Genomic DNA, 15,732 nt, shown 5'->3' with positions numbered 1-15,732 from the left:
CGCTTTTATTTACTACAATTTAACATGTAACCTACTTTATGATTGATATAATATTTAAATTTGCACCAAATGTCACTGCTAATAAAATTTGGCATAAATTGTGAATGTGAATTTGTCACACTTATTTTATTGCGGTTTTTTATTTTTTTGAATCTTGTCTTTATCATAGAGAAAAAAAAAATGGTTTTAACTAAGGAGGAGAAAAAGGCAAGGAAAGAAGCTAAAATGCTTGAGAAACATAAAGCAGAAATTGAATTACAAAAAAAGGTCAAGCGTGAACTGCTACTTCGTGAGCTAGCAGCACAAGCGCGTGTGCGTGGTGAGTTAGACAAAAGTTGGCGTCAAATGATGTTGAAAATACATGAACCTGTTTTCAAGGAAGACATCGAAGTAATGTGGCACACATTTGAAAGGGTATACGATAAAAAAGACAATTTAATCAAATATACAATGCAGCTAATGAATCTGGCTGACGATCAGTTTCAACGAACTGTCGCTAGCTTTTGCGACACAATCGACACTATGATTAACAAATTCTTATTGGATTTAGAAGAATTGTCAAAGTATAATGAAATACGAACATCTCGAATTCTAAAAGCTGGTGAAGACGATGTATTACAGATTTCATCAGACCATGACGCAGCTGAAACACATCTTCAACTCCTTCTTTATCACGGACATACTACAGCAGATTCTTTGGCTTGGACTACAAGAGGGGAGAATCTTGTTAAAGAAGACGAAGAGCGCAGTAAATATGTAAACGAACGAGAAAATTTAAGATCTTTACTAGAAAATAATTACAGTCTTATGTGGGATGAGTATAAATTAGTTTTAAAGGCTTACGTTGTTGGGACCGCTGATAATCAGAAAAAGGTACGTACTTTGCGGCGAAAAGAAAATTTGATGGCTGATATTATAGCGTCTCAGGGCAAAAAGATTGCAAACAGTGACGGCTTACTTAAACGGCTGCGATCAGAGCTGGCAGCATATGAATCAGGTACAAAACAGGCTGTATTTCGTGACCGCCGCGACCGCCACCGAACTGCCTGCCATCGCCTAAAAAAGGCATTAGTTGACGGGTGCAACACAGATTCCAAGCAAATGATCACTTTAGTTCGAGAATCCGACAGCACGTTAGAGTGGCTGGAATCGGCTTATAAGAAAGGCGAGAAAATATTACGCATGGCTGCTCTATGCCGAAAATACGAAACCCAACGGGAAAAAGTGTTGCCATTCGGTTCCAACATACCACACTCACCGATACAGACAAAGACGAACTTACGCCATCAACACTCTGATGATTCCTTAGTTGCTAATGCCATTTCTTCCACTAGTGGCTTAACTAGATTATGGCAAAAAGTTGCCCATGCGGATCTTTCAAGAAGAGCACTTATACGTGAAAAGTCTTTACTAGAACATGAAAATAATATGATTGTGAAAAGAATTCGAGAGTATCGGGAGAATAATCCCGAATCTCGTAAATGTGTTTGCATTACTGATAAAAACGAATCTGTAAGTCACCCAGTAGCAATAGACGGAGTGCTGGAAGTGAAAAAGTACCATTAATGTTTATATGTTATTTATTTTCATATTACTCAGTTTTTTAAATAATATTACAATATGTAATTGGAATTGTCAATAGTTGTGCAGGGACACAAGCCTGCGACTGTAAACGTGACAGGTTGAGGGTTCGATTCCCACTTATGAAAAAAAAAAATATTTTAATTTTCTTGCTCTAGTAACGATAAAGTGCAGCGTTGGGTTCCACCAATGCCCCAGAATTCAGCGGAAAGTGGTGGAACGGACGTATATTAATGGGAATAAATATATAAAATATTACTAAAATATTTTTGTTAAATTGGTAATATTTTTGAATAAATACTAATATGTTTTGTCACATCACGGTAAGCAACGTGAGACGTGTGTTGCAATGACATAAGATTTGTGTAAAACGAGGCGCAAACGTTGGTACTTTGACCTTACCTACTTCATACTTCAAGGAATAGACACTAATAAACGTTTATAACTCAGTGTTTAACTTTTTTTATATAATTAAATATAACTGATCCAGTATAGTGCACGCTTATAATGACAAAGATAATTTGTAATTAACGAGTAATTACAAAAATCAATATCAAAAATAAATTATAAATAAATTCTTTTTAAGGAAATATTAAATTTGTTTTTAAACACTTGGTCCCCATTAATACACGTTCTACAGGAAATTAAAATATTAAAGCTTTCATGTCTCCGTGGAAATCGAACCCTCAACCTATCGCATTTTTTTTTATTTAATGCACTGGCCTTTATTATTATTTTTTTATATTGAATATTATGTAGCAGATGTGCGCAATTAAGTCTAGTAATTATTTTAAATATCGATATTTTCATATATTTAAATACCCGTGAATTAAGTCGACATCTTGGTATTATGTTAAAAACTATTAACTTCGTAAAACCAGATAATTAAATCATGTTTTTGTCTAATTTACTTTAACAAAATAAAATGCAATGATATAAAATCTAGTTTTCTTGTTATTTAGTAGAACAAAGGCCAATTTAAGACAAGGATACCTATTTCTGGTTTTAGGCTACTGCATTAACGGACACACACAGACAGACGACATGCCAGTATTATGTATTAATTAGTGTCATGCTATATCCCGCACATAGCAGGGTAGGCAGAGAGAAACCTGGCCACCTAGTTAAGACACTCCGATCCCATTAAGACACTTCCATTCTTGTAGGCAATTATGGAGATGAATTATGGAGGCATTGCGTGTGAAACGGTGAATTTAATATATTAAACATTTCATTTCTTCGATCGGGAACCGAAGCCACAACCTGTCGCGTTTACCATTCGCAGAATTTAAAATTTTCTAACCCAGTTCAAATCAAAGTATAATATATCTTTTATAATGAAACAGTGTCGAATGAGACTGAAAATTTGTAAAATTCATTCACTTCGCGAGTTGTAATTATGACGTCATCACGATAGACGCACGTTGGATGAATATTGAATATTTATATTAAATCGTTAACTTAAAATTGAGCTGTTATTATGGAAATGACTTGATTATGTCGAATTTGACTTTGAAAAATACCAATAACAACCAATAATCGATTGCTAAGTCTCATCTTTAAATGCTCAACATTTATTTTTTAATGTCATGTTGTATAACGCACACAGGAGGATAACCAGAGGGAACTTAGTGAGTGTCAAAACACTCCGTTCCCCATTTTCCACTGGATTGTGGAGGCATTGCGTGTTGAACGGCGGAACTGAACGACGCGCTTGACTCCAGTTCAAAGAAAATGGAAATATTAATATATTCTTGAGTGGGAATCGAACCCACAACCTTTCGCGTTTGACATTCAGTTTTTCTGCCGCTGCGCTACGACCGGCCTCAATGAATATTAATATTATTTTTATATTTTTCATCTGATATTGTGCTATTAAGACTTACCCTTACTACATTAATATATATATTGTCTTACTATATTATATTGAAATATCACGAAAAAAATCAATAACTATAAAATAAAAATAAAGTATGAAAACATAAATTTAAATAACATAATGTTTGTAAGCATAATATGTAAGTATTATCACATTGGTTGGCTTTCACTTGCTTGTGGTGAAGATCGTCCTACTAGGAAGAGGGACGCCCTAGATATCACAATGAACTATATTATTGTAAACGAACTCGATTACTCGAATGAAAGATTAATTCTCGACATCACTTTTAAAAGGGGAGGTTTGCGTCACACGCGCGGAAAATTATTAGCTAAATCACGACTCGCTTTATTATGAGATTCGCAATTATTCTTCATCTAGTAATTTTAAGGTGACTGAGGTGACATAGGATTATGTAAATAAGTTTTGATTATTTAATATATCGAAATATGATGAAGTCCAGACGAACTTATTTACGTTTAAACTATATATTTAGTAAATTTGATACATATTAAAATTTCTATTTAACGCAATTATAACAAGAATAATGCGGTAAGTAGTTAGTTATAAGTAATTATTTATTAAACTTATTGACACGTCAAGTATTACTCAACTATTTCAATTATTTTACAAGTTTCTGTATTTTTGCTTCAGGTTCCCTATATTAATAGCTTAAAATATTGTATGTGTTCCTATTAGTAAAATAACAAACTATTCTTTTTAATATTATTAAATAAATACAGAAAACTATTAATTGAATGGAGACTTTTCCATGCTTGTATAATCTATCGGGCCTACCGCTCACGGCCACGAAATTGGATAATTAAATTGATTGATAACCGAGGAGATGGACACAAAAACATTTTGAAACGTATGTATCAATACAATAATTTCAATCACACATGGCTATTTCGTAAGTTTTGCAGAATTTTGTAATCTTTTAAATATACTTTTATGAATCTGTTTTGGTTCTATTGTTACGTTAAATGCAATTGACATTATATGATTAGGGTGCCTAGGTGTAATAAATATCCAGAAATGTCAAAAAGATATTCACGAATATTTCAGTCACAAACAATGAGGCCAGTCGTGGTGCAGGGTAACTAGTGTGTAACGTAACGACTGTAAACGTGACTGGTTGTGGGTTCGATTCCCATTCAAGGAAATATTTCTTTTCTTAGCTCTGGTATCGAGGCACTTAATAAATAATCTATTTGATGTGTTCTTTGTTTTTAATTAATACTCTGTGCTCATCAAAGGTTTATAATAGTTTCTTACCTTAAAATGTATGGAAACATATTATGACTAACGTATGGTATATCTACAAGAGGTAAAAAATATGAATGATATTGCGCATGGAAAAGTTAAAGAGATAGGATAACAATAATAAAGTACTTACAATAACGTATAAGGAGAATAGGTTCATCTGTAACCTGAAGACTATCTATCAATATTGAGCAAATTTAGTATTTAAAAAAATTAAATGTCGAACATGGCAAAATGTGACAATTTTTCAATGTAAACGTGATGGCCGAGTTCAATTCCCACTTGGGGGAAAATAATTATTTTGATTTTAGTGCTCCGATTAGTCAAAGTTAAGTTTAATCATTAATCATGCACTCTCGAATTCGGGTAAAATTAAGTAGAAAATACAAATTCCTATAGTCGCTTAGCACTATAGAAAATATTAATTTTTAATATGTCCGACAAATAATTAAAAAAATGCTCAAAATTATAAAACAACGAACTTAATCATGTGTGGAGTTAGCTTTACACGTGCATATGTAGGCTCTATCACGAGAGGACATTGCGGCATCTCCGCGCCTGGGAAGCTGCGGGGTGCATATATAAACAAGCGAGGTCGGGGCGCGACATCAGTTGACTGAAGCACTCTAAGACACCAACGTCTCTGTTTACATATCATTGTGTGTAGTGTGTGCTTCTTTAGATATCACGGTAAGTTAGTAGAGACCGCAATCTCCGTTTTTATATTTCAAACTTTAGTTTGAAACTAATTATAACAAGTAAATACAAAACAAGACGAATCGACCTTGTACTTAACTTAGATTCCCACCGAAAAACATATGTGTGGGAATTGAATTTTTTTGCTTCACTATGTTAAAATTATTATAAATATTTTAGTATAACGTCATTTATTTATTTTAAGTTTGTATTAAGCTTTATCCGTATAAGCTTTTTATGAGTATGTTAGTTTTGTCTATTAAATAAATATATAAGGGTATTAATTTGACATTCATTAAATATTACTAAGGCGAGTTGTGAATAAAACAGTAAAATACGAGATAATGAACAATAAATATTAATCCATCCCTCCAGAACTCTGGTGGAAAATAAGAAACGGAGTGTCTTAACACTAGTTTCCCTCTGCCTACCCTGGTGTATGCGGAATACAGCGTGAAGCTAAAAAAAATAATCCAATTGCGCGTAACTGCTTGGTTGAATTATTAAAACAGGTTTCCGAAAAGCTCTTCAAGACAGTAAATATATAAACAATGCAATACATACGCAGGCTTCAGAATACAGAACTGCATATAAGAATAAAATGTATCTATACAATATAAAAATCTAGAAGAACCTAGATCTGTTTTCATTAATCAAAAAAAAAAACAAATAAACAAATTCATTAAATATTGAATTCAAAGTTATTTAGTATTATTTAATTTATTATATTTTAATATTATTTAATTTATTTCTCAGGAATAGTTATTTGAAATAAATATACATATTGTTGCAATTAATACCACGACAGTATATTGAAATTGATTATTTATGAATTGGGCATAGTTGCTTAAAAATTTATCATCGAATCAATTTACTTTATTAAAATTGCAAAATATTGTCTATAATTTTATAAAAACTTATATCAACGCATCTCGTATTTTAAAAGGTAATCTAATCTACTGCATCTTCCACTACCCATTGATTTGAAAACATTGTTAGCGCGATTACAGATCTTATTGTTTTTTTCACAACACTATTTATATAGCTAGAGCGATAAGTTTAACCAAATAGTATTGTAATTATTATAGTTTTAGCTTTACACTGTATCTCAAATACAGCAGGGTAGGCAGAGTGCACCATTTTTCGCCTAATTTTCAAGACATTGCGAGTTGAGTCTTGGAAATTAACGCTAAACTTTATTTTCTTAGTAGAGCGAGAAAATGAAAATAACTCATTCCCCTGGCCTCACACCCTGGCACGATGGCCTCATAAGTATCGACTTTAACTATTATATTAACAAAAGATTCTCCCTAGCAAAAATTCGGACCGCGTAATCCAAATATAACATTTAAAACTACAATATACAATCACATTAAGATTAGTTAACAAATTACACGAGATTAAGCAATTTCATCTCGTTTCACTTCATGAAGTGAAATTCGTTTACCGCCATATACTTAGATAGCTATCAATTGCTCAAATACGAGTACACAGCCGATTGTTAGTTCCTGCGGCTTTGCAAAAAGGTGAGAATGTAGGTCAATATTACGAGAGCATACGTCTCATATATGCCATTGAAATGATAAAAACTTTGACACTGAAATTGTGCCACCTATTGTTTATATTTAATTTTAGTTAATTACTTCCAATAGTTCCACGATTTTGTTTGTACGCGAAATATATGTATGTAATAATTAATTATAGCATGGCAGCTATGTAAATAAGAGTATTGAAATAAATAAAAAAACATATACAAATAAATGTATTTCGTGTTAGCAATTATTTTAAGATTTTATTGTATTAACTTAATATGAAATACTATATAAAGTATTCTTTCTTTCTTTATTGTGACAAGAAACTATTTTAGGGTTAACTTGTAATTTTCTTGCAAATTACTATTTACGCTTCGCTACCCGCAGTCTCTACGGGTAGAGCTCTATTATTTTGACGCGTACAAAAGTGCTGCGTATTACACATTATATACCAACCTAATAATAAAAGTATCTATTTTGAAAATAGAACAGAATATTTTTCTTCGAAATTTAAAAAAAAATGTTATTTATGCGTTTTTTAAACGTGTATATAATTCGAAAACTACCCAATTTTTTACTTTTTTGAAAAAATTGGAAACTAAAATTTGAAACAATTTTTTACTTTCGATACTTTAACTACGGACCTTCGATCTGTTTATTGCATTTCTGACTTATTTTTGAATAATTTATATTTACCGATAAAAACCGTCACATAATTAGTATCGTAACGATACAATGATTGAGTCGAAGTGAATTTTCTCGCAGGGTACGAACACGCGAGGTCAAATTTAACTTAATTATTGACTACCTGATGTCTTATGCAGGTTTTGGCCTCAATTCCTGTTATTGTTAAATTTTATTTTTTATAATCACTAAATTAATTAATATGAAATTTAATAATATATATATAAAAACATTTAATACGAAAGTGGGTTCAATTTACCGATATTAGAAAAGTTTTACATTTATATATTATTTATAATATTTATTAGTAAATGCAATTCGTAAATAAACACTTAATAGTTTTAAACGAGCAGAAGAAAAATGAATGTCACAGTACTCTGTCTTAAGAAAATTGAAGAAAAGATATACACTTTGCACTAAATTATATTTTAAAAAATGTTGGCGTCACATTTTATTTCTCAATCATACTCTACCTTATTATTGATGACTAATAAATTAATAATTTATAAATATGTACTTAACAATTACTATGCATACATGTTGCCTCACAAATCACATTTTTAAAGATAAATATTAATATTGCTTATTTATACAAAACATATAACCTTAAGAAAAATATCGTGATAAAAAACCATAAAATATTATGATTATGATTAATTGTAATTAAAACGTTGGTAGCACAATTGTATTGCAGTGACAAGTCTGTATTCAATTTTTTACCTCCGCTGAAGCTGTTAATTGATAATTTTCATTGATTTTGATTACTATTTACAATGTAAGCATTATAAAGATACAGTAAGTATATATTCGAAATCACTAATGTATAAATAAATAAACATTTAATTATATTAAAGACTTTAAAAAATCTACAAAAACCGAGGTCGTCCTAGCATAATATAATACTTTTAAATACGGTAAAAAGTGGCTCAAAATATTATTTTAAGATTTTCTTTCATTGATTGATATATATTACAGGTTATTAGACATAACTTTGTATATATTAGATAAACAGACAGATTTTTTAACTTGACACGTTACCAAGCAAAGCAGGAGGCTTAAGAGTAAGAAAGCAATTTTGTACCGACTTAAAGAATATGAATAAAAAAACGAACTAAATAAAATTGTAAAGATAAAATATTTTTACTATTTTTTTTTTGCCACCAAAATTCTTAATTCTTTAGAACTTAATAAAATAGATATAAACTCAAAAAAATATTTTCAAAATAATATCTGTCTACCGTGAAAAGTCATAAGATGTGTAAAGATAAAAATACAAATTTCCATTTCACTGTTACTACGAAATAAATTCTATAGTTAATTACTTAACTATAATAAACAATGATTTTTTAATTTATTATTTTATATTTTCAAATGTATTTTTTACCTTAATTAATATTTAAAATTGTAAAGCACTTGTATAATAAAATTAATTTAATATAATATAACAAAATTGTCATCAGATGTCTGCAGTCAAATGGTATCTTTGCGCTCTCGCATTAGTATACGTTAGCCAGAGTGTGACACCTGCGCCCGCGCCCGCGCCCCAAGAGGAAGAAAATTACCCGCCTATGCCAGTGAGTATTAATTTCCATTTGTTTATTTATTATTTTTATCCATAAATGAAGATATCAAGAACAAGAATTATATTTCGTAGGTTTTACAGTTTATTTATTTATATACTTGAATACAGGTGAATTAAGTACATAATATACCTTAACCTACCTAACCTACCATGTATAATACGCATACCTTTTTACTCTGTTTGAAGAACATTGTATATCATAGGAAATACATACACAGGTGACGAGTTCCATTCTCTCTGCAGAAAGATAGTCTCAAAGCGTTTCATACGTACGTTAGAAATTTCAAATAATAATAATCACCCTAATAGTAAGGGAGGCGAAGCAGCAAACTGTGGAGTCACTCGAGCGTCATGGAGACCTATTGGGTTGCGAAGCTTAGATGATAACAAGAAAAAAATGTCATATAAAAAATTTCGTTTCACCGGTGGGTTGAGGGGTTATAGATTTACAAAAATGTAAAAAAAAACTGTTCCATGGACATACTCGAGCGCGTCAGATATTGATATCATCAATTGCCTACGTCTTCTTAAGCATGAAAATATGTTAATCTGACAGTTTCCGTGGTGGAGGTGGTCGTACGTAAGAGTTAAAAATGGCAAAAAAAAAAAAAATATCGAGCGCGTCAGATTTTCTAAGGGGGTGTTAAGTAAACCTAAAAAAAAGCTCTTATGTAATAATCTGACGATTTGGATGTGACGCAAGCTCGTAATCGTTGTTTGAAAATGCAAAAAAAAATCGTCATCCTGAAATACTCGAGCGCGTCAGATTAAGATATATATGGTTCATCTTCATGCCCTAGACGTGATATCTCAAAATCAGACGATTATCTGAAGGGACTTGCTTAATCTGATAATTATTAATATTTTTTTAAACCAATACAAGAAACAAGTCAGCTTTACGTTGTATCCCGCACACAGCAGGGTAGGCAGAGGGAACCTAAGGTTAAGACACTCTGTTCCCCACTTTCTGCCAAATTTTGAAGGCATTGAGTGTTGAGTAGCAGCACTTAACGTCACTGTTTTGCCTCGACAGCAGAGCGAAGAAATGGAAATATAAATTTCAATAAATATTTCATCTCCTGGAATGGAGATTGAACCCACAACCAGTCTGTTTTACTGTCACACTTTGTGCCACTGCGCCACGACTGGCCTCAATTTTTTTATTCATTGAACGCAATCAATAGAAAAGCTCAAGAAATAGAATGTAACTAAAAGAATGTATGTTTGAAATAGAATACTTGTATTTATAAAAAAAAAGTGCAAAAAAAATTTTTTTTTTCAAGTATTTTTTTAAATTTATCATCTTCATTGATGAGTTAGGGACCAATAAATAAAAAAAGAGTGCAATAGGAATAGAAATACGGTGAGAGGAATATATGCAATTCTTAGGTATATTAAACTTTATCAATCAATTTCTATTACTTCGGTTTGTGGAATTTGTCAGATTATATGTTTTTCGTAATCCTTGAATGATTCCCTTCAAAATAAAAAAAAAATTAGCCGCGCTCGAGAATGTCCAGATAACGTTTTTTTTTACAACTTTAGAGCCTTCTCCCTCCTTTGCGTCACTCTCAAATTGTCAGATTAGTGGAATATACACGATTTAGCATGTAACTAACTTACCCTATCTTAATCTGACGCGCTCGAGAATGTCCGATGATCAATTTTTTTTTACTAATCTGATCCTTTATCCTAGACGCGCGGCCATACATAGGAAGCTCATATTTGGTGGAAGTACGTAACCGAGTACAAGGAATCCCCAGTATCTTAATCTGATGCGCTCGAATGACTCCACAAAGTCCCCTCTTCGCCGCCCCTAATATAAGAGTCGGTCCTATTACGTAAAGATATATAAATAAAAAAAATATATAAAAACGTAATATTTAACAACCGAACGATTTAAGCGATAATCTCCAAACGGATTACTTAATACAGTAATTTATCCCAGGTGTTTAAGGTCTAGAGCGACTCTCAGAAGAACAATTAACCAGCTCACCCATTCATAGAGCACTAACTCACCCAGCCAACACACCGCTATCTAAGCCATCTAAGGAATTATACTAACGATGTGAACTAATTAGACCGCTTGCGATCCAAATGCTTTTGTACGCGCTCTTTGACCATTTATCTTATACTTTATCGCGATAGTAACTGCCTTTAGACAATAAAATGTAATTTAATATCATTGTCTACTTATAAAAATGTAATTTATCTCATTCATAATGTGAATACCAAAAAAGTTAATTGTTCGTTCAATGTTTTACGTGTGTATTTTTAATATTCTTGATAAGATTTGCTGGTGGTCGTGAATTTTACGCAATGTAGTGTTTGTAATGGCTGTGGTAACTTAGTATATTTAATGCTAATTGATAATTAGAAAAAATATTTTGGTCTGAAATTTGAAATAAAATATAGGCAGTAAGTACATCGTGACGCAACAGCACAGTGTCTGACTATAAACGCGACGGTTGTGAGTTCGATTCTCACACCAATCTAAACAGAAATAAAGTATTTCCATTTCCTTAATCTGGTAAGAAGACAAAACGCAGAGTTGAGTTCCGCCACACCACACATAATATCTAGAAAATTAAGTTTAAACTGTGAACGTGATGTCTTAACACAAGTTTCTCTGCCTACCCTATATGCGGGTACTAATAAAATTGTTATTTAGCTATCTTAATAGATTAAGCTTATTTCACAGTATGAATACAAATACGACGTGGAGGATCAGGAGAAGTTGCTCTATTTCGGTGCCAATGAAGCGGGAGACGCACAAGGGAAGGTTATTGGTAGTTACCATGTGTTACTTCCAGATGGCCGCCTCATGACCGTTGAATACACCGTCGAAGGCGACAGTGGATTCGTACCAAGAATCAAATTTGAGGATAACGCGAATCCTTTTGGTAAAATGAAGTAATTTTGTTTATTTAACGGTGACGATAAAATAATAGTTTGATAATGTTATTCTTAGCCATATGTTAAATAATCGGTCGTCCTGTCGATCTACGAGCATGTAACAACTTTTGTATATTGTTTTAAACTATTCTCTAGATAGTTATGATTTTGTGTTCAAATTAATTAGGAATAGTATCTACTAAAAGTTATCTTCTTTTAATTTCAATTAGATTAATATTTATTGAATTATTTGATTGTGCCGTACAAAATATTTAGTTATTGTAAATATAAATATTATTTTTGAGGTGAGGAATGCTTCATTAAAAATTGTATATACAGTTCTTAAAAGTTACCAACCCTGTGATTATATGAGTACTACGTTTATCGATTTATTAATAGACAATAACTAATAAATCATGATGATATTTAGATCTTTTTATACAGCCTAGTTTTCATATTATTTTTATACGTTTCTTTAAGAAATAAATATTTTTATATAATTTGCCTTGTTTTAATTAATACTCTTCATGCCTATTTAATTATATTATTTTACATTTATAAACCCAATGCCTCCAGAATTCGGCAGAAAGTAGGGAACGGAGTGTTTTAACACTGGGTTCCCTCTGCTTACCCTGCTATGTGCGGGATACAGCGCGATTTATTTACATTTATAAAGTGAGTATTTAACATTAAAGGGGCCTATTGCCGTAAATATTTTAATCCAAAATACATTGAGCAACAAATAAATAACCTTATTCTGTGGTAACAACAATTTATACTTAAAAGTATATTAATAATTGTAAGAAATTCAACTGAAACATATTATATTATACGCAAAACGAAAACAAAATTCTATTAGCAAAAAACATATATTTACTGCATTTAAGTCCTACCTACCTACATTATTTCCTGTGGCACTTTGCCTCACTCCCTAGAGATCGTGTAGCACTGAAAAAAAAAAAGTTATAAACGACTGACCTTATCCTGTGACCTCGTCATGATAACAGCAGTGGCTTCTGTATCGTATTGGGGTCTGCCCGCGCGTCCCACCATTTGCAATATCGTGCTTATGCTGTATTCCTACAAAACATATACAAAAATAAAAACTCTAGACTTTATTAAGTTAAAGATAACATCGTGGTCCAGTAGTCACAATACGTTTAAACTAAACGTAGGCTTATTTTATTATCTTTTATGAACTAGCGATGGTAGAGGTGATGCCTCCTACTTTATTATTTGTTCTTCTACTAAGACCAAGTACGGCATTGGAGTCCGTCATACGCTAGGCGATGGTATCGCAGTGACTTGTTACACAGCCCATTCTTTAATAAATGCAGTAAAATAAAAATTGTCCAAATTTTTTAAAAATCTCAAAATTTTGATTATCGATATTATGATAAATTTAAATAACAACGTGATAAGTTACTTATTTTTCGTTTTTATCAAATCACTAATGAACTATGTATGTGGGTTTGATAATACAAACCTGATATGCGCCGTTGACGTACTGTTGTGTATTCTTTATAATAACCAGATGTGCTGGTAGATTGACACCCATAGCTAGGACAAAATTTAAAATAAAGTCAATTTAATTATTATAATAATGTGTTAATATCACTAGAGCAGCTCGGGTAGACGACATTTTAAAAAAATGCATTTTTACCTCTATGGATTGTTAAAAAAATATATTTTTAAAGACTGCTTCATTTTTTTTATAGAATGTACAAGATTGATTTCTTCACGCCATATCCCGCACACAGCAGGATAGAAAGAGTGAATCTAGTATTAAGCCACTCTGTTCTTGATTTTCCTCCAAATTCTGGAGACCATTACCTGGTGAGTGGCCAACACCAGAACGAATAAATGAAAATTTAAAACAAATAAAATAATAATTTACTCATCACGGGGGATCATACCCCTAAGCAGGTGCGTTTATGGTCACACTTGTGCCCCTGCGCCACGACTGGCGTCAACATTCTCGTTTTCACTGCGCACTCTTATAACACAGACTACGACCTCGTACAGTCAAATGTCTCAAAATTGGACGGAAAGCTGAGAAAGCTTCATTTTAATTCACGTAGGTATTAAAATAAATGCAAAATACTAAAAAGTGAAACTTATTCTGTGTAGCTTTAGCATTACATATTATATTTTAAGTATACAATATAATAATGAATGTCTACCTCATAAAATACATACAAGTATGCAGAAGTAAAAAATATATAACATTTTTATATAAATTTCATACATAAACTTTCTATATTGTGAAAGGCCCTACGTGTTTGAATTGACGCTGGTACAAGCGGATGATTCTGGGAATAAAGAAATACGCAACGGATTCCGTTGTTCGAATTTGGAGACATCACGTCGCGTTCACTATCTCGAATGTGATGAGATCGAGTGATTAAACTTAAGACATTATCATATATGTATATGATAAATATATAGTGTATCATTTAGGAAGTAGTAGTATTTGTCAAATGTGATGATAGCTGGTTCAAATCTAATAAGTAGGTACTATAGAAGAAAAAATGGCGGCAAATTCATGCTGAGTATGGCGGTAACTCATCGTGTTTGCTTCGCGCTTATTGTGACTGTAACCACAGTCCACACTGCTGGTTCTGGTTCTCACTGCCTATCCTGCGATGTGCGTGATATAGCATGGAAAAAATTAATTATATATCGTATTTATCTATATATATAAAATCGAAAGGTCACTCACTCATTACGAAATATCAGAAACAACAAGTGCTAGGAATCTCAAATTTTGCATAGGAGTTACTTATAGGACGTAGGTACTCATGGAGACAGAAATTAATAATAAAGTAGTTCATGCAGGCGAAGCCGCGGGCGGGCCGCTAGTATTATATAAAAATATAAATGTTAATGTCACGCCTACCGTCTAGGCAGTCTTATTAAATCTCTATAAGAATTCCTCTAAACAATCAACATGATCTTATAACTTTGTGGTTCGCAAATGCTTTGTATCAGTATGTTTATTTATCCACGCATGAGGTCGGGTACGTGAGAAATGTTATCCTTTTATTAACAATATCAACGATCTTAAACTTGCGATGGCGGGACTACCTCTATAACGTAACCGCATTATGTAAATTATTTATATAGAGAATGTTATTTTATGTGTGTTTATATATTCTTTTTTATACGTACGTGTTTTTTATATTAGTACAATGGCAACCTCAGAGATCTGCAGATAATTCACATGGGGAGACTCTACAATCCGTAAAACTTAAAAGTTAATCTACCCGTATCCCCGATAGTTACTAAAAATCTCAGGACCTCTTATAATCTATATCTATTACTTTACGATATATAAGTTTAAAAATAAATACCTAGTGTAGTGGTCGTTATAAGTATTGGCAGGTCGCGGTTTCGGAAAGCTGTTTCTATATTAATTCTTTCTTCAAACAATAATCCGGCGTGATGACAACCGACACCGCAAAGAATTAGTGACTAGAAATTGTATATGTATTTTAATTTTTTTTTATACATACGATACGCATACGATTACACTTAAACTTGACTCTAATTAAACACCAGGATAACGTCTGACGTTTAGGAATTATTTTCTTTTACTCTCTCTAGAAGCAAGACATAGT

General features: G+C 32.0%; 2 protein-coding genes across 2 annotated transcripts; both read left to right on the top strand.

Moving 5' to 3' along the window:
- Positions 1-180: 180 nt before the first annotated feature.
- LOC146533825 (dynein regulatory complex subunit 2-like) lies at positions 181-1,582 on the top strand. Its single transcript, XM_085194908.1, has one exon. It carries the CDS (start codon positions 181-183, stop codon positions 1,564-1,566), a length of 1,386 nt encoding a protein of 461 aa, XP_085051034.1. The 3' UTR covers positions 1,567-1,582.
- Positions 1,583-5,254: 3,672 nt separating this feature from the next.
- On the top strand, positions 5,255-12,612 carry LOC146533824 (pro-resilin-like). Its single transcript, XM_085194760.1, has 3 exons — positions 5,255-5,413; positions 9,096-9,209; positions 11,919-12,612. Exons 2-3 carry the CDS (start codon positions 9,096-9,098, stop codon positions 12,132-12,134), a joined length of 330 nt encoding a protein of 109 aa, XP_085050886.1. The 5' UTR covers positions 5,255-5,413; the 3' UTR covers positions 12,135-12,612.
- The last annotated feature ends 3,120 nt before the right edge of the window (positions 12,613-15,732 follow it).

Source organism: Heliconius melpomene, chromosome 12 (genome assembly GCF_056956725.1).
Source record: "Heliconius melpomene rosina isolate 202511_hmr_F chromosome 12, ASM5695672v1, whole genome shotgun sequence".
In the NCBI taxonomy this organism is placed as follows: domain Eukaryota; kingdom Metazoa; phylum Arthropoda; class Insecta; order Lepidoptera; family Nymphalidae; genus Heliconius; species Heliconius melpomene.
The sequence above is the reverse complement of the archived record's forward strand: the minus strand, read 5'-3'. Positions and strand labels throughout refer to the sequence as shown.